The sequence below is a fragment of the Rhinoderma darwinii genome, chromosome 10 (assembly GCF_050947455.1).
Source record: "Rhinoderma darwinii isolate aRhiDar2 chromosome 10, aRhiDar2.hap1, whole genome shotgun sequence".
Lineage (NCBI taxonomy): Eukaryota > Metazoa > Chordata > Amphibia > Anura > Rhinodermatidae > Rhinoderma > Rhinoderma darwinii.
Window position 1 is genome coordinate 104321855 of NC_134696.1, and position 25796 is coordinate 104347650.

Sequence of the window (25796 nt, forward strand, 5' to 3'; positions counted from 1 at the left end):
ACCCCGCAGGGAATGCCGTCCGAAATCCCGCACCGCACTATGGTGCGTTTTTTCGGGCGTAAATTCCACTGGGTAAATTATCGCACATACTTACCCCCTCCCTCCTCTGACGTCCGCTCCGGCCTCCCTGGATGACGTTGCAGGCCATGTGACCGCTGGAGCCTGTGATTGGCTGCAGCGGTCATATAGCCTGCAACGTCATCCAGGGAGGCCGGACTGGAGAAGCAGGGAACTCTGGGTAAGTATAACTTTAAAAAAAAAATGTCTTACTTGCGACATAATCGCTGTGATTTCGCCGCAAATATCGCAACACACACAACTTTGTTGCAGGTTTAAGAACCCCATTGAATTCAAAAGGGAAAACCTGCAACGGAAGAGCTGCGATTACGCAGCATTAATTGACATGCTGTGGTTGAAAAAAAAACGCACCGCAGGTCCATTTATGTGCGTTTTTTTCGGCTGATTTTTCCGCAGTGTGGGGACGAGATTTGTTGAACTCTCACCCCCCACTGCTCCTACTGTGATACGCTGCGGATTTTCTGCAATGATTTCGTTGCGGAAAATGCGCAGTGTTTACTCTGCGTCTGTTCGTAAGCGAAACATTTCAGTCATGCCGGAAAATCTGGTTGCTATGGATACAGTACTTAATAACCACAGACTTTTTAACACGGTTGTTGTCAGGGAGCGCCTCCCTAGCAACCAGTCTAAGATGAGGTTTTTACCTCCAGAGCGGGCATAGATCGTAGGGCACGGAAGAGGCGGGCGGTTGGTCAACACCTGAACCTCACTTTCCTCCTGCCTCAGTAATCAGATTTTTGTATAAATAGTAGAACCTCTTTGAAGGGTCTTCTAGGCCAAAATAACGGAGCACATTCAAGTTTGGTTCCTGGACTCTAATCTCAGGGGCCACAACTGCAGATGAGGGGGGGGGGGCGTAGTATTTGCTTACATCTACTGGACCCTATCTGTGCTATGCTCATGCACATAGACCCCTATGGACGTATTCCACGCCCGACAACACCTGTATGGACGGGTGTATGTAAACAACGTCCTCCTGAGCGCGGTATCCAAAAAACTAATTGCGTGGACACATCAAGCGCTTTGTTATTGACTGGTCGGATGTACCGCGGGCTCATGTGGCAGCAATTTCGGCCTTTGTAGATTATAAATCTGAGGTGGGGAGTAGGTTGCGGGACGTAAGTGCGTCTGATTCTATATGACAGAAAATGATGGAAAATTAGGTCAGATTCACACGTACGTGTTTTTGTGGCACGATAGTGAGACAGTTCTGTGCTCCACATTAAGCCCAGTTGCACGCGACCGAGTGCCGCTCAGGTCGTTTTTCACGCCATCCGAGTGGCACCCGTTAGTTTTCACGATTCACTTTAGTAGGTGAATAGAGTCAGTGAAAACGGACCCGACTCTCGGATCCATGGAAAGATAGAACATAGTCCTATCTTTCCACAGATCACGGACGGGACTCGGGCGGCACACACGAGCGTGTGCATTAGTCCTAACTGGGAAGCCATTGATAGTCAATACAGGATTGTCAGTCCATGTTTGTAGGAAAAACATAATATATTTAAGATGAGACCGAACTCCGTAGAATTCCCTGACAGCTCTGGCACACGACCGAGATCGGGCTGTGAAAAATGGTACTTGTGTCGGCCGAATTGCCCGACCACGGTACCGGTGAACGGGACTCCTGGCACCATAGACATTTATAATGCCAGGAGTCTGCCTCCCCACGAGACTGCTGTTCTGTACGGTATAATTTTGGTTCTGGGGGAAGCAGGGACTCCTGGCGTTATAAATGTCTATGGTGTCAGGAGTCCAGTTCACCGGTACCGGGGTCGGGCCGGGAAATCCGGTCGTCACGCGTACCGCTTTTCACGGCCCGATCTCGGTCGTGCGCAAGAGCTGTAAGCCTCGTGTACGAAAACGGTCTCAGAGGATAAGTAACATGGCTGCACAAAACAACCAATCAGAATATTTGTTTATTTTCTCTAGTCTAGTTCTGGTTGGTTGCTGTGGGCAACAAGGATGAAATGAAAGCTGAATTCTGATTGTTTTTTATAGGCAACAAAGCTGAAAATGGAAGCGGAGCTGTGATTGGTTTCTGTAGGTAACAAGGATTAAGTAATGCAAGCTGAATTCTTATTGGTTGTTATGGGCAACGAAGCTGAGAAATGAAAGCTGAGCCCTGATTGGAGAATATTGGCAACGAGGTCAAATAAAAAATAAATAAAACATGGACTCTGAAGGTCACTTCTTCTGTCAGACAGTTTTGATACAAGGCCTGATAATATGTCTCCGTCTTTATCCCTCACATGTCTGCCATGTTTATACGGTCATACCATCAGCAAGGAGCCATTCTAGTTCAGTGTTCGGCAGCCATTTTAAAGCCTGGATTTTGCCACATGGCGGCCATTTTGAAATCCTGCTTCTCACAAAGTCCATCATGCGGCATCCATTATAAATACCCTTGGCTGTTTTTTATTCAGTCCACCACGTTAGCAGCCATTTTAAGCCCTGACTAATTCAAATACAGTCCACCATATAGCAGCCATTTTGAAATCCTGACTCATTACAACGAGTTCATCATAGCAGCCATTTTTTTTCTTTTTAAATCATGACTATTTGTCCACATAAATCCCTGTCGCAGGCAAGCAACGTGTTAAAACATCATCATTATTATTAAAACATTATTATTATTAGAATCCTGTAGCTTTCCATTTTAGTTATTGAAGAACACCTCAGCGTTCCAAGACTGCTGGGGGTTGTAGTTCAACTACGTAGGTTGCTTACTTGAGACTTAAAGCTTGGGTAGGAATGCACCGCGAATCACGTACCATAAATAATTTCAGGAAACTCCAGATCACTTTTACAAATCCACTTTAAAAGGCCATGTTCAGACGTGGCGGAATTTTTCCGCTGCAAATGTTGACGCGGCAATTACGCAATGAATCTGCGGCAACATTTGCATATTTCACAGGTAATTCAGACGTTGCGGATATCACTGCGGACTTGCCACAAATTTCAGTATTTGCATTGCAACGGCTTAAATCCGCGGTGAAAATACGGTGCTTCTCCGCTGGCGAACGTGGAGCGAAAATTCTGCACCGCAGCCTAAATTCTGCGCTGTTATTTTCCGCAACGTCTAAACTAAGTTACCAAAAAAGGTATAGAAAATAATGGAAAAAACGGCTGCTGCAGATTTCCACTACGGACTGTCCGCAACGGAACTCAACAGCAATCCCGCCACGTCTGAACGTGACCAAATAGCCACAAGATTGTTTCCCAACTCAAATCTTCCAGAATCTTCCTCCATTTTTTGCAATAAATCTGTACCCCTGGGATATTCGGAAATCCTGAGCCATTCAGACAACATATTCAGTGCTATTTATAGTACACACACTGGTAGGCGCCATTTTGCGAGCAGTCACATGATGTCGTTTCTGAGATTGGAGCTTTGCATCTTCATTATTGTCCATCAATAGAAATAGCGAACAACCATCGCTCAACTGCAACCGTCCTTCTCAGTCACACTCCAATAGAAGTAGATGGGTCAACGGAATTGCGCAACTATTGCCATTCACTTCTATGGGAGTCGTATAGGAAAGTATCATGGCGAATGGTGAGGCAGAAGTAGCAGTCAAGTTTCAGCCTTCTTCATGACCCCAGTAGTTTGCCAGGCAGAATATGCGTCCTGCTCACAAAATGGCCGCCTCCATAGTATGCAGAGGATGGAATCCCTTAAAGGGGATTTCCACTGGAACCCACCAACATTGTGAACACGTAATACAGTCCGGTTTGCCTCATTTATTTAAAGAAAAAGATTGCTATATACATCACCGAGAATTATAAGGAAGAACGTAAGAGTGCAGGATATTGTGACCATCTCAGCAGCTCGGTAGGATATATATATATACACAACGCAACTGAAAATGGCGGACAATAAATCTCAAATCTATGCGATTCTTTCCCAAAATCAGATTGCGTTAAAAAATAAATAAAAAAAACAACGAAAAAACAGGCCGATGCCAACATCGAAGGTGATCCTGCCCAGACGTACAAGCAGTCACCTGTACTCCAAAAACAGAGCGGTGGTGGAACTACAAGTCCCAGTCTAACCGGACACATGGGACTATAATCCCCCCACCCCTCTCTCAAGGTAAAATGGCCTGTGGGTCCCAGAATGCACAGGAGCTGAACCTAGACCTGGATGTGCAGAAATTGCGCAGAATTTTTGGCACTCGTTTTTTGTTGTTGTGTGGAACCATTGGGACCCCCCGGTGACTATTTTTATTTAACCCCTTCAGCACCGAAGGGCCAGACCGGCCACAATTCGCCAATTCAGCCCATAGAACGCCAAGCGTGGGCATTCCGTGGCCCCTCCCTCATTTCCCACATAGAATATATCAAATCTATAACGTCTTTGCCTTAAAGAGACAGCGTCTCCAAAAATATCTAAAAGAGGGGGTTACAGCACGCAGGAAAGAAACCGTGAAATAAAAAAATATAACAAAGTGGCCGCCGCCGAAAACCGATCAATCCAGAGCGGGAATACAACAGTCTTTCTCTTAAAAAAATACAAATGATAATTCTTTCTCCTTTAAGTTCCTTTTTTTTTTTTTTTAACAGAACAATCGTGGAGGAACACGCGATATTGCACGGCTAAAAATAATTCCATTCGTCAAAGAATGTCACATGTCAAAACGATATTTGCATGCAAAGGTGCACAGGTCGTCACATATATACGTATCTATATATATGTCGATTTTTTTTGCAAGATTAAATCATGTAAACAGTATTTAGAAGCGAGCGGGCGGGACGGCGACGGCCGCCGCGCTCCGCCAGGGCTTCAGACACATAATAATAATATTAACAGCAGTTTTTGTGTTTTTTTTTTTACCCCCTAAAATCCTTACGCAGCCCGGGAGGCGTTCTTCGTTTCAGTGCAGCAGCTGATGAACGTCGCGCTTCAAAAAAAAAAAAGTAGAATACGGTCGCGTTGATACGAAATTCTCCATATTAACCCTTTTGTAGACGGAATGACCAATCGACACGTAATACGGGAGGATGGACAATCTTATTAATAACTATTGCTCGCGGTGATCAACATTTTCATTAGCTTCATTCTTGGCTACAACAAAATGGTGGCTTATAATTCCCGTGTCAAGATTGCCACACCCCCTTCCTCGCTGACATTTTGAGTCTTGGTTAGGAGCCAGTGGTGGATAAGACCGTTCCCCCTGGACACCGCTTTTGCAAAACGGCGTCACATGGCCCACCGAATTCAGGACCAATTACTTTCTTTGGGTGCTTGGCATGGACGTAGTGATAGGGGGGTGCAGAGATAGCAGTCGCATACGGGCCCTGGTGCCAGATAGGGCCTATAGACCCCTATGGCCAGCATTATGAATGGCAGGGGGGCCCTGTTAAAGATTTTGCATTGGGGCCCAGAAGCTTCAAGTTATGCCCCCGATGCCCGATTAAAGGTTCCTCCGAAATGTGTCGGCCTTCAGGACTGGTTAGGGGCTTCTTATACCCCCATGAGGGGTCTACTATTATGCCTATTAAAGGTAAATTTATTTTAACCCCCCTTGTGGAGTTGGACTCAACTCATCAAAAACCTACTGGACCCATCAAGGCGTCAGCAGAAAACCCTGCGCCTCCCACCCAACGACGTGATCTAGTCAGCCATTAACTTTGGCCCAGATGGGACCAAAAATATGGGGGAAAAAACGGTGAAAAATCTTTTTGTGTTGACTGGTCATTGGTCATGGAGTTGAGGAGAATTGGGCCGCGTAATCCCAGGTAAAACTTTTTAGGTTAAAATAGGAAAAATAAAAAAATGTTCATATAAAAAAAATCGGACAAGATGGCGGGTAACTGAACTCGATGTACGAACCGATGCCATTGAGCCCCACCCCCTACAGCCGCCATCCCCAGCCCCACCCCCTACAGCCGCCATCCCCAGACGGGTAAAATGAGGGCGGCGTTAGCCCAACAATGTCAGTAGGAAATGATCCGGCAGTGACTACGCCCGCGATTTTATTTGCTTTTTACGGAGTCCGGAATCTCTGTGATTTTCGGTAATTTGGCGTCATAAAATCCTTTAATGGATGAAAAACAGGATCCCGAATAAGACTATAAAAGTAACGCCCTTAAAGTGATGGAGGTCAAGAATGGGGGAGGAGTTTAAGCTATTTTTTGAAAAGCTCCACCCCCAAAATGATAAAGATGAAGGACATTATAAGCTCAGCTGCTGCATGGAGTTTGGGGTGACTGTCCCTCTTCCCTTCATCCGGACATCACGTCTCTTATCGTCCCCTCCCCGGACCAGTCTTCTGATGTAACGTTGTCGATGGCAGCCGCAGATCCGCTTTATGGCGTCGATAAGATCCTTGAAGGGCGGGAGGTTTAAACAGCAGGCGGAGCTTTCTCAGACATCGTGAGAACGTCTTCAATCCGCTCGTCTTCTATCACCACTATAAATAGAAGCACAAAGTTAGAGCGCCGGCTCGTCTCTCTACCGGGGGAAAATCGCTCATTATCGGACATCAGATGGCGCTCGCTATGGCCTAGGCCACACCGGCTACAAGGGAGGAGTAGCTCATAGCAACCAATCAGATCACTGCTCTCATTTTAATAATCCGCTATAGAGTAGCAACAATTGGTGCTGATGACATCATAAATAACTAGTGGGCGCATGTGACATCATATGTAAGCAGAGGGTGCGGGCAGTAATATTATGGGGTACACATCAGTGTTTATAGGGTGCGGGCAGTAATATTATGGGGTACACATCAGTGTTTATAGGGTGCGGGCAGTAATATTATGGGGTACACATCAGTGTTTATAGGGTGCGGGCAGTAATATTATGGGGTACACATCAGAGTTTATAGGGTGCGGGCAGTAATATTATGGGGTACACATCAGTGTTTATAGGGTGCAGGCAGTAATATTATGGGGTACACATCAGTGTTTATAGGGTGCGGGCAGTAATATTATGGGGTACACAACAGTGTTTATAGGGTGCGGGCAGTAATATTATGGGGTACACATCAGTGTTTATAGGGTGCGGGCAGTAATATTATGGGGTACACATCAGTGTTTATAGGGTGCGGGCAGTAATATTATGGGGTACACATCAGTGTTTATAGGGTGCAGGCAGTAATATTATGGGGTACACATCAGTGTTTATAGGGTGCGGGCAGTAATATTATGGGGTACACAACAGTGTTTATAGGGTGCGGGCAGTAATATTATGGGGTACACATCAGTGTTTATAGGGTGCAGGCAGTAATATTATGGGGTACACATCAGTGTTTATAGGGTGCGGGCAGTAATATTATGGGGTACACATCAGAGTTTATAGGGTGCGGGCAGTAATATTATGGGGTACACATCAGTGTTTATAGGGTGCAGGCAGTAATATTATGGGGTACACATCAGTGTTTATAGGGTGCGGGCAGTAATATTATGGGGTACACAACAGTGTTTATAGGGTGCGGGCAGTAATATTATGGGGTACACATCAGTGTTTATAGGGTGCAGGCAGTAATATTATGGGGTACACATCAGTGTTTATAGGGTGCGGGCAGTAATATTATGGGGTACACATCAGAGTTTATAGGGTGCGGGCAGTAATATTATGGGGTACACATCAGTGTTTATAGGGTGCAGGCAGTAATATTATGGGGTACACATCAGTGTTTATAGGGTGCAGGCAGTAATATTATGGGGTACACAACAGTGTTTATAGGGTGCGGGCAGTAATATTATGGGGTACACATCAGTGTTTATAGGGTGCAGGCAGTAATATTATGGGGTACACATCAGTGTTTATAGGGTGCGGGCAGTAATATTATGGGGTACACATCAGAGTTTATAGGGTGCGGGCAGTAATATTATGGGGTACACATCAGTGTTTATAGGGTGCAGGCAGTAATATTATGGGGTACACAGTGTTTATAGGGTGCAGGCAGTAATATTATGGGGTACACATCAGTGTTTATAGGGTGCAGGCAGTACTATTATGGGGTACACAGTGTTTATAGGGTGCGGGCAGTAATATTATGGGGTACACATCAGTGTTTATAGGGTGCAGGCAGTAATATTATGGGGTACACATCAGTGTTTATAGGGTGCAGGCAGTAATATTATGGGGTACACATCAGTGTTTATAGGGTACAGGCAGTAATATTATGGGGTACACATCAGAGTTTATAGGGCGCAGGCAGTAATATTATGGGGTACACATCAGTGTTTATAGGGTGCAGGCAGTAATATTATGGGGTACACATCAGTGTTTATAGGGTGCAGGCAGTAATATTATGGGGTACACATCAGTGTTTATAGGGTGCGGGCAGTAATATTATGGGGTACACATCAGTGTTTATAGGGGGCAGGCAGTAATATTATGGGGTACACATCAGTGTTTATAGGGTGCGGGCAGTAATATTATGGGGTACACATCAGTGTTTATAGGGTGCGGGCAGTAATATTATGGGGTACACATCAGTGTTTATAGGGTGCGGGCAGTAATATTATGGGGTACACATCAGTGTTTATAGGGTGCAGGCAGTAATATTATGGGGTACACATCAGTGTTTATAGGGTGCGGGCAGTAATATTATGGGGTACACATCAGTGTTTATAGGGTGCGGGCAGTAATATTATGGGGTACACATCAGTGTTTATAGGGTGCAGGCAGTAATATTATGGGGTACACATCAGTGTTTATAGGGTGCAGGCAGTAATATTATGGGGTACACATCAGTGTTTATAGGGTGCAGGCAGTAATATTATGGGGTACACATCAGTGTTTATAGGGTGCAGGCAGTAATATTATGGGGTACACATCAGTGTTTATAGGGTGCAGGCAGTAATATTATGGGGTACACATCAGTGTTTATAGGGTGCGGGCAGTAATATTATGGGGTACACATCAGTGTTTATAGGGTGCGGGCAGTAATATTATGGGGTACACATCAGTGTTTATAGGGTGCGGGCAGTAATATTATGGGGTACACAGAGTTTATAGGGTGCAGGCAGTAATATTATGGGGTACACATCAGTGTTTATAGGGGGCAGGCAGTAATATTATGGGGTACACATCAGTGTTTATAGGGTGCGGGCAGTAATATTATGGGGTACACATCAGTGTTTATAGGGTGCGGGCAGTAATATTATGGGGTACACATCAGAGTTTATAGGGTGCAGGCAGTAATATTATGGGGTACACATCAGTGTTTATAGGGTGCGGGCAGTAATATTATGGGGTACACAACAGTGTTTATAGGGTGCAGGCAGTAATATTATGGGGTACACATCAGTGTTTATAGGGTGCGGGCAGTAATATTATGGGGTACACAACAGTGTTTATAGGGTGCAGGCAGTAATATTATGGGGTACACATCAGTGTTTATAGGGTGCAGGCAGTAATATTATGGGGTACACATCAGTGTTTATAGGGTGCAGGCAGTAATATTATGGGGTACACATCAGTGTTTATAGGGTGCAGGCAGTAATATTATGGGGTACACATCAGTGTTTATAGGGTGCGGGCAGTAATATTATGGGGTACACATCAGTGTTTATAGGGTGCAGGCAGTAATATTATGGGGTACACATCAGTGTTTATAGGGTGCAGGCAGTAATATTATGGGGTACACATCAGAGTTTATAGGGTGCGGGCAGTAATATTATGGGGTACACATCAGTGTTTATAGGGTGCAGGCAGTAATATTATGGGGTACACATCAGTGTTTATAGGGTGCAGGCAATAATATTATGGGGTACACATCAGTGTTTATAGGGTGCAGGCAGTAATATTATGGGGTACACATCAGTGTTTATAGGGTGCGGGCAGTAATATTATGGGGTACACATCAGTGTTTATAGGGGGCAGGCAGTAATATTATGGGGTACACATCAGTGTTTATAGGGTGCAGGCAGTAATATTATGGGGTACACATCAGTGTTTATAGGGTGCAGGCAGTAATATTATGGGGTACACATCAGTGTTTATAGGGTGCGGGCAGTAATATTATGGGGTACACATCAGTGTTTATAGGGTGCAGGCAGTAATATTATGGGGTACACATCAGTGTTTATAGGGTGCAGGCAGTAATATTATGGGGTACACATCAGTGTTTATAGGGTGCAGGCAGTAATATTATGGGGTACACATCAGTGTTTATAGGGTGCAGGCAGTAATATTATGGGGTACACATCAGTGTTTATAGGGTGCGGGCAGTAATATTATGGGGTACACATCAGTGTTTATAGGGTGCAGGCAGTAATATTATGGGGTACACATCAGTGTTTATAGGGTGCGGGCAGTAATATTATGGGGTACACATCAGAGTTTATAGCGTGCGGGCAGTAATATTATGGGGTACACATCAGAGTTTATAGGGTGCAGGCAGTAATATTATGGGGTACACATCAGAGTTTATAGGGTGCAGGCAGTAATATTATGGGGTACACATCAGAGTTTATAGGGTGCGGGCAGTAATATTATGGGGTACACATCAGAGTTTATAGGGTGCGGGCAGTAATATTATGGGGTACACATCAGTGTTTATAGGGTGCAGGCAGTAATATTATGGGGTACACATCAGAGTTTATAGGGTGCAGGCAGTAATATTATGGGGTACACAGTGTTTATAGGGTGCGGGCAGTAATATTATGGGGTACACAGTGTTTATAGGGTGCGGGCAGTAATATTATGGGGTACACATCAGTGTTTATAGGGTGCGGGCAGTAATATTATGGGGTACACATCAGTGTTTATAGGGTGCAGGCAGTAATATTATGGGGTACACATCAGTGTTTATAGGGTGCGGGCAGTAATATTATGGGGTACACATCAGTGTTTATAGGGTGCAGGCAGTAATATTATGGGGTACACATCAGTGTTTATAGGGTGCGGGCAGTAATATTATGGGGTACACATCAGTGTTTATAGGGTGCGGGCAGTAATATTATGGGGTACACATCAGTGTTTATAGGGTGCAGGCAGTAATATTATGGGGTACACATCAGTGTTTATAGGGTGCAGGCAGTAATATTATGGGGTACACATCAGTGTTTATAGGGTGCGGGCAGTAATATTATGGGGTACACATCAGAGTTTATAGGGTGCGGGCAGTAATATTATGGGGTACACATCAGAGTTTAAAGGGTGCAGGCAGTAATATTATGGGGTACACATCAGTGTTTATAGGGTGCAGGCAGTAATATTATGGGGTACACATCAGTGTTTATAGGGTGCAGGCAGTAATATTATGGGGTACACAGAGTTTATAGGGTGCAGGCAGTAATATTATGGGGTACACATCAGTGTTTATAGGGTGCAGGCAGTAATATTATGGGGTACACATCAGAGTTTATAGGGTGCAGGCAGTAATATTATGGGGTACACATCAGTGTTTATAGGGTGCAGGCAGTAATATTATGGGGTACACAGTGTTTATAGGGTGCAGGCAGTAATATTATGGGGTACACATCAGTGTTTATAGGGTGCGGGCAGTAATATTATGGGGTACACATCAGTGTTTATAGGGTGCGGGCAGTAATATTATGGGGTACACATCAGTGTTTATAGGGTGCGGGCAGTAATATTATGGGGTACACATCAGTGTTTATAGGGTGCAGGCAGTAATATTATGGGGTACACATCAGTGTTTATAGGGTGCGGGCAGTAATATTATGGGGTACACAGTGTTTATAGGGTGCAGGCAGTAATATTATGGGGTACACATCAGAGTTTATAGGGTGCGGGCAGTAATATTATGGGGTACACATCAGAGTTTATAGGGTGCAGGCAGTAATATTATGGGGTACACATCAGTGTTTATAGGGTGCGGGCAGTAATATTATGGGGTACACATCAGTGTTTATAGGGTGCGGGCAGTAATATTATGGGGTACACATCAGTGTTTATAGGGTGCAGGCAGTAATATTATGGGGTACACAACAGTGTTTATAGGGTGCGGGCAGTAATATTATGGGGTACACATCAGTGTTTATAGGGTGCAGGCAGTAATATTATGGAGTACACATCAGTGTTTATAGGGTGCGGGCAGTAATATTATGGGGTACACAGTGTTTATAGGGTGCGGGCAGTAATATTATGGGGTACACATCAGTGTTTATAGGGTGCAGGCAGTAATATTATGGGGTACACATCAGTGTTTATAGGGTGCGGGCAGTAATATTATGGGGTACACATCAGTGTTTATAGGGTGCGGGCAGTAATATTATGGGGTACACATCAGTGTTTATAGGGTGCGGGCAGTAATATTATGGGGTACACATCAGTGTTTATAGGGTGCAGGCAGTAATATTATGGGGTACACATCAGTGTTTATAGGGTGCGGGCAGTAATATTATGGGGTACACATCAGAGTTTATAGGGTGCAGGCAGTAATATTATGGGGTACACATCAGAGTTTATAGGGTGCGGGCAGTAATATTATGGGGTACACATCAGAGTTTATAGGGTGCGGGCAGTAATATTATGGGGTACACATCAGTGTTTATAGGGTGCGGGCAGTAATATTATGGGGTACACATCAGAGTTTATAGGGTGCAGGCAGTAATATTATGGGGTACACATCAGTGTTTATAGGGTGCAGGCAGTAATATTATGGGGTACACATCAGTGTTTATAGGGTGCAGGCAGTAATATTATGGGGTACACATCAGTGTTTATAGGGTGCAGGCAGTAATATTATGGGGTACACATCAGTGTTTATAGGGTGCGGGCAGTAATATTATGGGGTACACATCAGTGTTTATAGGGTGCAGGCAGTAATATTATGGGGTACACATCAGTGTTTATAGGGTGCAGGCAGTAATATTATGGGGTACACATCAGTGTTTATAGGGTGCAGGCAGTAATATTATGGGGTACACATCAGTGTTTATAGGGTGCAGGCAGTAATATTATGGGGTACACATCAGTGTTTATAGGGTGCAGGCAGTAATATTATGGGGTACACATCAGTGTTTATAGGGTACAGGCAGTAATATTATGGGGTACACATCAGTGTTTATAGGGTGCGGGCAGTAATATTATGGGGTACACATCAGTGTTTATAGGGTGCGGGCAGTAATATTATGGGGTACACATCAGTGTTTATAGGGTGCGGGCAGTAATATTATGGGGTACACATCAGTGTTTATAGGGTGCAGGCAGTAATATTATGGGGTACACATCAGTGTTTATAGGGTGCAGGCAGTAATATTATGGGGTACACATCAGTGTTTATAGGGTGCAGGCAGTAATATTATGGGGTACACATCAGTGTTTATAGGGTGCAGGCAGTAATATTATGGGGTACACATCAGTGTTTATAGGGTGCAGGCAGTAATATTATGGGGTACACATCAGTGTTTATAGGGTACAGGCAGTAATATTATGGGGTACACATCAGTGTTTATAGGGTGCGGGCAGTAATATTATGGGGTACACATCAGAGTTTATAGGGTGCGGGCAGTAATATTATGGGGTACACATCAGAGTTTAAAGGGTGCAGGCAGTAATATTATGGGGTACACATCAGTGTTTATAGGGTGCAGGCAGTAATATTATGGGGTACACATCAGTGTTTATAGGGTGCAGGCAGTAATATTATGGGGTACACATCAGTGTTTATAGGGTGCGGGCAGTAATATTATGGGGTACACATCAGTGTTTATAGGGTGCGGGCAGTAATATTATGGGGTACACAGTGTTTATAGGGTGCAGGCAGTAATATTATGGGGTACACATCAGTGTTTATAGGGTGCAGGCAGTACTATTATGGGGTACACATCAGTGTTTATAGGGTGCGGGCAGTAATATTATGGGGTACACATCAGTGTTTATAGGGTGCGGGCAGTAATATTATGGGGTACACATAAGTGTTTATAGGGTGAGGGCAGTAATATTATGGGGTACACATCAGTGTTTATAGGGTGCGGGCAGTAATATTATGGGGTACACATCAGTGTTTATAGGGTGCGGGCAGTAATATAATGGGGTACACATCAGAGTTTATAGGGTGCAGGCAGTAATATTATGGGGTACACATCAGTGTTTATAGGGTGCGGGCAGTAATATTATGGGGTACACATCAGTGTTTATAGGGTGCGGGCAGTAATATAATGGGGTACACATCAGAGTTTATAGGGTGCAGGCAGTAATATTATGGGGTACACATCAGTGTTTATAGGGTGCAGGCAGTAATATTATGGGGTACACAGAGTTTATAGGGTGCAGGCAGTAATATTATGGGGTACACATCAGTGTTTATAGGGTGCAGGCAGTAATATTATGGGGTACACATCAGAGTTTATAGGGTGCAGGCAGTAATATTATGGGGTACACATCAGTGTTTATAGGGTGCAGGCAGTAATATTATGGGGTACACAGTGTTTATAGGGTGCAGGCAGTAATATTATGGGGTACACATCAGTGTTTATAGGGTGCGGGCAGTAATATTATGGGGTACACATCAGTGTTTATAGGGTGCAGGCAGTAATATTATGGAGTACACATCAGTGTTTATAGGGTGCAGGCAGTAATATTATGGGGTACACATCAGTGTTTATAGGGTGCGGGCAGTAATATTATGGAGTACACATCAGTGTTTATAGGGTGCGGGCAGTAATATTATGGGGTACACAGTGTTTATAGGGTGCAGGCAGTAATATTATGGGGTACACATCAGTGTTTATAGGGTGCGGGCAGTAATATTATGGAGTACACATCAGTGTTTATAGGGTGCGGGCAGTAATATTATGGGGTACACATCAGTGTTTATAGGGTGCGGGCAGTAATATTATGGGGTACACATCAGTGTTTATAGGGTGCGGGCAGTAATATTATGGGGTACACATCAGTGTTTATAGGGTGCGGGCAGTAATATTATGGGGTACACATCAGTGTTTATAGGGTGCAGGCAGTAATATTATGGGGTACACAACAGTGTTTATAGGGTGCGGGCAGTAATATTATGGGGTACACATCAGTGTTTATAGGGTGCAGGCAGTAATATTATGGAGTACACATCAGTGTTTATAGGGTGCGGGCAGTAATATTATGGGGTACACAGTGTTTATAGGGTGCGGGCAGTAATATTATGGGGTACACATCAGTGTTTATAGGGTGCAGGCAGTAATATTATGGGGTACACATCAGTGTTTATAGGGTGCGGGCAGTAATATTATGGGGTACACATCAGTGTTTATAGGGTGCGGGCAGTAATATTATGGGGTACACATCAGTGTTTATAGGGTGCGGGCAGTAATATTATGGGGTACACATCAGTGTTTATAGGGTGCGGGCAGTAATATTATGGGGTACACATCAGAGTTTATAGGGTGCAGGCAGTAATATTATGGGGTACACATCAGAGTTTATAGGGTGCGGGCAGTAATATTATGGGGTACACATCAGAGTTTATAGGGTGCGGGCAGTAATATTATGGGGTACACATCAGTGTTTATAGGGTGCGGGCAGTAATATTATGGGGTACACATCAGAGTTTATAGGGTGCGGGCAGTAATATTATGGGGTACACATCAGTGTTTATAGGGTGCAGGCAGTAATATTATGGGGTACACATCAGTGTTTATAGGGTGCAGGCAGTAATATTATGGGGTACACATCAGTGTTTATAGGGTGCAGGCAGTAATATTATGGGGTACACATCAGTGTTTATAGGGTGCGGGCAGTAATATTATGGGGTACACATCAGTGTTTATAGGGTGCAGGCAGTAATATTATGGGGTACACATCAGTGTTTATAGGGTGCAGGCAGTAATATTATGGGGTACACATCAGTGTTTATAGGGTGCGGGCAGTAATATTATGGGGTACACATCAGTGTTTATAGGGTGCAGGCAGTAATATTATGGGGTACACATCAGTGTTTATAGGGTGCAGGCAGTAATATTATGGGGTACACATCAGTGTTTATAGGGTACAGGCAGTAATATTATGGGGTACACATCAGTGTTTATAGGGTGCAGGCAGTAATATTATGGGGTACACATCAGTGTTTATAGGGTGCAGGCAGTAATATTATGGGGTACACATCAGTGTTTATAGGGTACAGGCAGTAATATTATGGGGTACACATCAGTGTTTATAGGGTGCGGGCAGTAATATTATGGGGTACACATCAGTGTTTATAGGGTGCAGGCAGTAATATTATGGGGTACACATCAGTGTTTATAGGGTGCGGGCAGTAATATTATGGGGTACACATCAGTGTTTATAGGGTGCGGGCAGTAATATTATGGGGTACACATCAGTGTTTATAGGGTGCAGGCAGTAATATTATGGGGTACACATCAGTGTTTATAGGGTGCAGGCAGTAATATTATGGGGTACACATCAGTGTTTATAGGGTGCAGGCAGTAATATTATGGGGTACACATCAGTGTTTATAGGGTGCAGGCAGTAATATTATGGGGTACACATCAGTGTTTATAGGGTGCAGGCAGTAATATTATGGGGTACACATCAGTGTTTATAGGGTACAGGCAGTAATATTATGGGGTACACATCAGAGTTTATAGGGTGCAGGCAGTAATATTATGGGGTACACAGTGTTTATAGGGTGCAGGCAGTAATATTATGGGGTACACAGTGTTTATAGGGTGCGGGCAGTAATATTATGGGGTACACATCAGTGTTTATAGGGTGCGGGCAGTAATATTATGGGGTACACATCAGTGTTTATAGGGTGCGGGCAGTAATATTATGGGGTACACATCAGTGTTTATAGGGTGCAGGCAGTAATATTATGGGGTACACATCAGTGTTTATAGGGTGCAGGCAGTAATATTATGGGGTACACATCAGTGTGTATAGGGTGCAGGCAGTAATATTATGGGGTACACATCAGTGTTTATAGGGTACGGGCAGTAATATTATGGGGTACACATCAGTGTTTATAGGGTGCGGGCAGTAATATTATGGGGTACACATCAGTGTTTATAGGGTGCAGGCAGTAATATTATGGGGTACACATCAGAGTTTATAGGGTGCAGGCAGTAATATTATGGGGTACACATCAGAGTTTATAGGGTGCGGGCAGTAATATTATGGGGTACACATCAGAGTTTATAGGGTGCGGGCAGTAATATTATGGGGTACACATCAGTGTTTATAGGGTGCAGGCAGTAATATTATGGGGTACACAGTGTTTATAGGGTGCAGGCAGTAATATTATGGGGTACACAGTGTTTATAGGGTGCAGGCAGTAATATTATGGGGTACACAGTGTTTATAGGGTGCAGGCAGTAATATTATGGGGTACACAGTGTTTATAGGGTGCAGGCAGTAATATTATGGGGTACACAGTGTTTATAGGGTGCAGGCAGTAATATTATGGGGTACACATCAGTGTTTATAGGGTGCAGGCAGTAATATTATGGGGTACACATCAGTGTTTATAGGGTGCGGGCAGTAATATTATGGGGTACACATCAGTGTTTATAGGGTGCAGGCAGTAATATTATGGGGTACACATCAGTGTTTATAGGGTGCGGGCAGTAATATTATGGGGTACACATCAGAGTTTATAGGGTGCAGGCAGTAATATTATGGGGTACACAGAGTTTATAGTGTGCAGGCAGTAATATTATGGGGTACACATCAGTGTTTATAGGGTGCAGGCAGTAATATTATGGGGTACACATCAGTGTTTATAGGGTGCGGGCAGTAATATTATGGGGTACACATCAGTGTTTATAGGGTGCGGGCAGTAATATTATGGGGTACACATCAGTGTTTATAGGGTGCAGGCAGTAATATTATGGGGTACACATCAGTGTTTATAGGGCGCAGGCAGTAATATTATGGGGTACACAGTGTTTATAGGGCGCGGGCAGTAATATTATGGGGTACACATCAGAGTTTATAGGGTGCGGGCAGTAATATTATGGGGTACACATCAGAGTTTATAGGGCGCAGGCAGTAATATTATGGGGTACACATCAGTGTTTATAGGGTGCAGGCAGTAATATTATGGGGTACACATCAGTGTTTATAGGGTGCAGGCAGTAATATTATGGGGTACACATCAGTGTTTATAGGGTGCGGGCAGTAATATTATGGGGTACACATCAGTGTTTATAGGGTGCAGGCAGTAATATTATGGGGTACACATCAGTGTTTATAGGGTGCGGGCAGTAACATGGGATACACATCAGTGTTTATAGGGTGCGGGCAGTAATATTATGGGGTACACATCAGAGTTTATAGGGTGCAGGCAGTAATATTATGGGGTACACATCAGTGTTTATAGGGTGCGGGCAGTAATATTATGGGGTACACATCAGTGTTTATAGGGTGCGGGCAGTAATATTATGGGGTACACATCAGTGTTTATAGGGTGCAGGCAGTAATATTATGGAGTACACATCAGTGTTTATAGGGTGCAGGCAGTAATATTATGGGGTACACATCAGTGTTTATAGGGTGCAGGCAGTAATATTATGGGGTACACATCAGTGTTTATAGGGTGCAGGCAGTAATATTATGGGGTACACATCAGTGTTTATAGGGTGCAGGCAGTAATATTATGGGGTACACATCAGTGTTTATAGGGTGCAGGCAGTAATATTATGGGGTACACATCAGTGTTTATAGGGTGCAGGCAGTAATATTATGGGGTACACATCAGTGTTTATAGGGTGCAGGCAGTAATATTATGGGGTACACATCAGTGTTTATAGGGCGCAGGCAGTAATATTATGGGGTACACATCAGTGTTTATAGGGCGCGGGCAGTAATATTATGGGGTACACATCAGTGTTTATAGGGTGCGGGCAGTAATATTATGGGGTACACAACAGTGTTTATAGGGTGCAGGCAGTAATATTATGGGGTACACATCAGTGTTTATAGGGTGCGGGCAGTAATATTATGGGGTACACATCAGTGTTTATAGGGTGCGGGCAGTAATATTATGGGGTACACATCAGTGTTTATAGGGTGCAGGCAGTAATATTATGGGGTACACATCAGTGTTTATAGGGTGCAGGCAGTAATATTATGGGGTACACATCAGTGTTTATAGGGTGCAGGCAGTAATATTATGGGGTACACATCAGTGTTTATAGGGTGCAGGCAGTAATATTATGGGGTACACATCAGTGTTTATAGGGTGCAGGCAGTAATATTATGGGGTACACATCAGTGTTTATAGGGTGCAGGCAGTAATATTATGGGGTACACAGAGTTTATAGGGTGCAGGCAGTAATATTATGGGGTACACATCAGTGTTTATAGGGTGCAGGCAGTAATATTATGGGGTACACATCAGTGTTTATAGGGTGCAGGCAGTAATATTATGGGGTACACAGTGTTTATAGGGTGCAGGCAGTAATATTATGGGGTACACAGTGTATATAATAGAACCTTTCTTACTGGTTATAAGATACATGTAATATCGTATAGATACGATTTAGGGGTGCAGGGGGTACATGACACAATAGTGATGGATGGATGTAGATGTTTATGAGATGTTTACAGAAGGACTTTAGACTATATGGGGGTACACATCACAGTTTATAGACTATATGGGGGTACACATGCAGGATCTAGCAGTTTATTAGGGGTTAATAGTCAGAATTTAGGGAATCATAGGGCTGCATTGAGGGGGTTATAGAGTAAGTATTGAGGTCTATATGGGGGTACATACATACAGGCAGAATTGGGGGTACATGCAGGCAGGATTGGGGTACATAGATACATACAGGCAGGATTAGGGGTACGTACATACATGCCGGCAGGATTGGGGGTACATACATACAGGCAGGATTGGGGGTACATACAGGCAGGATTGGGGGTACATACAGGCAGGATTGAGGGTACATACATACAGGCAGGATTGGGGTGCAGACAGTGGGGTACCCACCTCTCTTGCTGCGGCCAATCTGTCCCAGTTTGGGGGGTCTTTTGCCGCCCCCCTGTCCCGAGCTGCCGTAGAAGTTGCCGGTGTCCTGCAGGCGGCAAGTGAGGGGGATCTGTCCGGCCATGTCACCACCTCCATCCGCGTAATGTCCCCGCTGCTCGGCGTCGCTGAAGGGCAGCACCTCGGACATGGTGAGGCTGGGAATCCCCGGGGACACGGACACCGATCACAGCCCACTCCGGAGGACGCTGATCACTCACCGCGGAGACTCCGATCACATCCTCCGGCTGGGGGTGCGGAGGGGACCTGGGGGGACAGCACACCCAGCGGTGAGGAGGGGAACTACAGAGGGGGAAACACTGAGGAGGGGGGGAAACTACTGAGGAGGGGGGGAAACTACTGAGGAGGGGGGCAAACTACTGAGGAGGGGGGCAAACTACTGAGGAGGGGGCAAACTACTGAGGAGGGGGCAAACTACTGAGGAGGGGCAAACTACTGAGGAGGGGGGAAACTACTGAGGAGGGGGGAAACTACTGAGGAGGGGGGGGAACTACTGAGGAGGGGGGGAAACTACTGAGGAGGGGGGGAAACTACTGAGGAGGGGGGGAAACTACTGAGGAGGGGGGAACTACTGAGGAGGGGGGGAACTACTGAGGAGGGGGGAAACTACTGAGGAGGGGGGAAACTACTGAGGAGGGGGGAAACTACTGAGGAGGGGAAACTACTGAGGAGGGGAAACTACTGAGGAGGGGGAAACTACTGAGGAGGGGGAAACTACTGAGGAGGGGGAAACTACTGAGGAGGGGGAAACTACTGAGGAGGGGGAAACTACTGAGGAGGGGAAACTACTGAGGAGGGGAAACTACTGAGGAGGGGGAAACTACTGAGGAGGGGGAAACTACTGAGGAGGGGGGAAACTACTGAGGAGGGGGGAAACTACTGAGGAGGGGAAACTACTGAGGAGGGGGGAACCTACTGAGGAGGGGAAACTACTGAGGAGGGGAAACTACTGAGGAGGGGGGAAACTACTGAGGAGGGGAAACTACTGAGGAGGGGAAACTACTGAGGAGGGGAAACTACTGAGGAGGGGAAACTACTGAGGAGGGGAAACTACTGAGGAGGGGGGAACTACTGAGGAGGGGGGAACTACTGAGGAGGGGGGAACCTACTGAGGAGGGGGGAACTACTGAGGAGGGGGGAACCTACTGAGGAGGGGGGAAACTACTGAGGAGGGGACACTACTGAGGAGGGGACACTACGGAGGAGGGGACACTACTGAGGAGGGGAAACTACTGAGGAGGGGAAACTACTGAGGAGGGGGACACTACTGAGGAGGGGGACACTACTGAGGAGGGGGACACTACTGAGGAGGGGGACACTACTGAGGAGGGGGACACTACTGAGGAGGGGACACTACGGAGGAGGGGACACTACTGAGGAGGGGAAACTACTGAGGAGGGGGACACTACTGAGGAGGGGGACACTACTGAGGAGGGGGACACTACTGAGGAGGGGGACACTACTGAGGAGGGGGACACTACTGAGGAGGGGGACACTACTGAGGAGGGGGACACTACTGAGGAGGGGGACACTACTGAGGAGGGGAAACTACTGAGGAGGGGGAAACTACTGAGGAGGGGAAACTACTGAGGAGGGGAAACTACTGAGGAGGGGAAACTACTGAGGAGGGGAAACTACTGAGGAGGGGAAACTACTGAGGAGGGGAAACTACTGAGGAGGGGGAACTACTGAGGAGGGGAAACTACTGAGGAGGGGAAACTACTGAGGAGGGGAAACCACTGAGGAGGGGGGAAACTACTGAGGAGGGGGAAACTACTGAGGAGGGGAAACTACTGAGGAGGGGAAACTACTGAGGAGGGGAAACTACTGAGGAGGGGGGAAACTACTGAGGAGGGGGGAAACTACTGAGGAGGGGGGAAACTACTGAGGAGGGGGGAAACTACTGAGGAGGGGGGAAACTACTGAGGAGGGGGGAAACTACTGAGGAGGGGGGAAACTACTGAGGAGGGGGGAAACTACTGAGGAAGGGGGAAACTACTGAGGAGGGGGAAACTACTGAGGAGGGGGAAACTACTGAGGAGGGGGGAAACTACTGAGGAGGGGGGAAACTACTGAGGAGGGGGAAACTACTGAGGAGGGGGAAACTACTGAGGAGGGGGAAAACTACTGAGGAGGGGGGAAACTACTGAGGAGGGGGGAAACTACTGAGGAGGGGGGAAACTACTGAGGAGGGGGGAAACTACTGAGGAGGGGGAAACTACTGAGGAGGGGGAAACTACTGAGGAGGGGGGAAACTACTGAGGAGGGGGGAAACTACTGAGGAGGGGGAAACTACTGAGGAGGGGGAAACTACTGAGGAGGGGGAAACTACTGAGGAGGGGGAAACTACTGAGGAGGGGAAACTACTGAGGAGGGGACACTACTGAGGAGGGGGAAACTACTGAGGAGGGGGGAAACTACTGAGGAGGGGGAAACTACTGAGGAGGGGGGAAACTACTGAGGAGGGGGAAACTACTGAGGAGGGGGAAACTACTGAGGAGGGGGGAAACTACTGAGGAGGGGAAACTACTGAGGAGGAGGGGAAACTACTGAGGAGGGGGGAAACTACTGAGGAGGGGAAACTACTGAGGAGGGGAAACTACTGAGGAGGGGAAACTACTGAGGAGGGGGAACTACTGAGGAGGGGGAACTACTGAGGAGGGGAAACTACTGAGGAGGGGGAACTACTGAGGAGGGGGAAACTACTGAGGAGGGGGAAACTACTGAGGAGGGGAAACTGCTGAGGAGCGATTTATTTAGGGGGGGGAACTACTATGGGAGGTAACTACTGAGGTGGGGGCTACTTGAATAATTAGGACTAATATTTGTGTCGGGGGCACCTGGGGGGGGTCTGAGGTGAGCACTTTTGGCTGGGAAGGGCAGCTGGGTACAGTATTGTGGGGCACCTGGGGGGGGTCTGAGGTGAGCGCTTTTGGCTGGGAAGGGCAGCTGGGTGCAGTATTGTGGGGCACCTGGGGGGGGGTCTGAGGTGAGCGCTTTTGGCTGGGAAGGGCAGCTGGGTACAGTATTGTGGGGCACCTGGGGGGGGTCTGAGGTGAGCACTTTTGGCTGGGAAGGGCAGCTGGGTACAGTATTGTGGGGCACCTGGGGGGGGTCTGAGGTGAGCGCTTTTGGCTGGGAAGGGCAGCTGGGTGCAGTATTGTGGGGCACCTGGGGGGGGTCTGAGGTGAGCGCTTTTGGCTGGGAAGGGCAGCTGGGTGCAGTATTGTGGGGCACCTGGGGGGGCGGCTACCTGCAAGGGCGTTCAGCAGATCTCAATGTTCCAGTTATGCAGGGGGGGGGGCACTTGTTGAAATGAGGGTTCCCCAGAAATGGATGATGGGGGGGGGGGTGTTTGCTGGATTTATCAGTGGGGCTGGGTGTAACATGAGGGGGGCGGGACTGGTAACCACCTGGGGAAGGAGACAATAGGGAATCCTCGACAAAGCTGCTGCCAGGAGAGAGATGGGGGGGTCGGGGGTCCTCTGCACCGGCAATAACCTCCTCCTCATTATTATTATTATGGGGGTCTTCACAGCGCTGAGCACAGTCCGTGGTGCTGAACCCCAAAACAGCTGCAAATGGCCGCAATGAGGCTACGACTTGATGCAGGAGGAGCAGGTTGAGGTGCTGCATGCAGGAGAGGATTGACAGCTCGGTTACAGGTGGGAGGAATAGGGTGTAATATGCGATGTAATATGGATGAGAGGGTCTCGGGCTGCAGGAGGAGCAGCGTCTAGATGATTGACAGCTCGGTTACAGGTGCAGGAGACGGGGGGGGGGGTAATATTTTACCTGGTGCTGACTGGAGGGGGGTCTCAGGTCGCAGGTGGAGCAGATCCAGGTGCTGCATGCAGGGGATGATTGACAGCTCAGTCACAGGTGCAGTGGGGAGGGGGTTTCTTGGGGGTAATATACGACCTGGTGCTGTCTGGAGGGATCAGAGGCGCTCAGTCTGCAGGAGGAGCAGGTTCAGGTGCTGCGTGCAGGGGATGATTGACAGCTCAGTGGCAGGGGAGGGGGTTCATAGCGGGTAATATTGGGGTGAGAATGAGACAGAACCTACCGGAGGGAGAGAGCAGAGAGGAGACAGGCAGATCCTGCTGCTGGGAGAGGAGACAGGCAGGGGAGGTGGAGTGACATAGAAATGAGAGGGCAGGGAAGGAGCCTGTAACTGGGGGAGAGATGGGGAGGAAGCTGCCTGCACAGGGGGGACCAGGCGCTCATCTAAATATTCTTACACCATCATCATCATCAGTATGTAGAGGAGGAGAGGCCGGGGGCTCAGTCACCTCCGCACAACAGCAATGGTGGCTGCACAGGAGGAATAACAGGGGGGGGGGTAGTATTCAACACCCCCCCCCCCCCATATACTGCTGCACAATAAAGACTAGCAAAAGGGGGGATTATATACCCCACCCCCACTACACACCCCTCACATGGGGGATTATATACCCCACCCCCACTACACACCCCTCACAGGGGGGGATTATATACCCCACCCCCACTACACACCCCTCACAGGGGGGGGATTATATACCGCACCCCCACTACAAACCCCTCACAGGGGGGGGATTATATACCGCACCCCCACTACACACCCCTCACAGGGGGGGGATTATATACCGCACCCCCACTACACACCCCTCACATGGGGGATTATATACCCCACCCCCACTACACACCCCTCACAGGGGGGGATTATATACCCCACCCCACTACACACCCCTCACAGGGGGGGATTATATACCGCACCCCCACTACAACCCCTCACAGGGGGGGATATATACCGCACCCCCACTACACACCCCTCACAGGGGGGGGATTATATACCGCACCCCCACTACACACCCCTCACAGGGGGGGATTATATACCGCACCCCACTACACACCCCTCACAGTGGGGATTATATACCGCACCCCCACTACAAACCCCTCACAGGGGGGGATTATACACCGCACCCCCACTACACACCCCTCCCAGGGGGGATTATATACCGCACCCCCACTACACACCCCTCACAGGGGGGGGGATTATATACCGCACCCCCACTACACACCCCTCACAGGGGGGGATTATATACCGCACCCCACTACACACCCCTCACAGGGGGGGGATTATATACCGCACCTCCACTACAGACCCCTCACAGTGGGGATTATATACCGCACCCCACTACACACCCATCACAGGGGGATAATACACCGCACCCCCACTACACACCCCTCACAGGGGGGATTATACACCGCACCCCCACTACACACCCCTCACAGGGGGGATAATACACCGCACCCCCACTACACACCCCTCACAGGGGGGATTATATACCGCACCCCACTACACACCCCTCACAGGGGGATTATACACCACACCCCCCACTACACACCCCTCACAGGGGGGATTATATACCGCACCCCCACTACACACTCCTCACAGGGGGGGATTATACACCACACCCCCCACTACACACCCCTCACAGGGGGGATTATATACCGCACCCCCACTACACACCCCTCACAGGGGGGGGATTATACACCGCACCCCACTACACACCCCTCACAGGGGGATTATACACCACACCCCCCACTACACACCCCTCACAGGGGGGATTATATACCGCACCCCCACTACACACTCCTCACAGGGGGGGATTATACACCACACCCCCCACTACACACCCCTCACAGGGGGGATTATATACCGCACCCCCACTACACACCCCTCACAGGGGGGGGATTATACACCGCACCCCCACTACACACCCCTCACAGGGGGGATTATATACCGCACCCCCACTACACACC

The 25796-nt window shown here is 47.2% G+C and overlaps 1 protein-coding gene across 3 annotated transcripts; it reads right to left on the minus strand.

Annotated features, from left to right (window-relative positions):
* Positions 1-6091: 6091 nt before the first annotated feature.
* CAMK2N1 (calcium/calmodulin dependent protein kinase II inhibitor 1) lies at positions 6092-24196 on the minus strand. Of its 3 annotated transcripts, XM_075840491.1 has the most exons (4): positions 24058-24196; positions 23787-23970; positions 19935-20237; positions 6092-6494 (listed from the first exon to the last, which is right to left on the minus strand). In XM_075840491.1, exons 3-4 carry the CDS (start codon positions 20119-20121, stop codon positions 6427-6429), a joined length of 255 nt encoding a protein of 84 aa, XP_075696606.1. In that variant the 5' UTR covers positions 20122-20237; positions 23787-23970; positions 24058-24196; the 3' UTR covers positions 6092-6426. The 3 variants fall into 3 exon arrangements, with proteins under 3 accessions (XP_075696606.1, XP_075696604.1, XP_075696605.1); XM_075840489.1 differs by lacking the exon at positions 23787-23970; XM_075840490.1 differs by lacking the exon at positions 24058-24196 and having other exon boundaries at positions 23787-24051.
* Positions 24197-25796: the final 1600 nt, after the last annotated feature.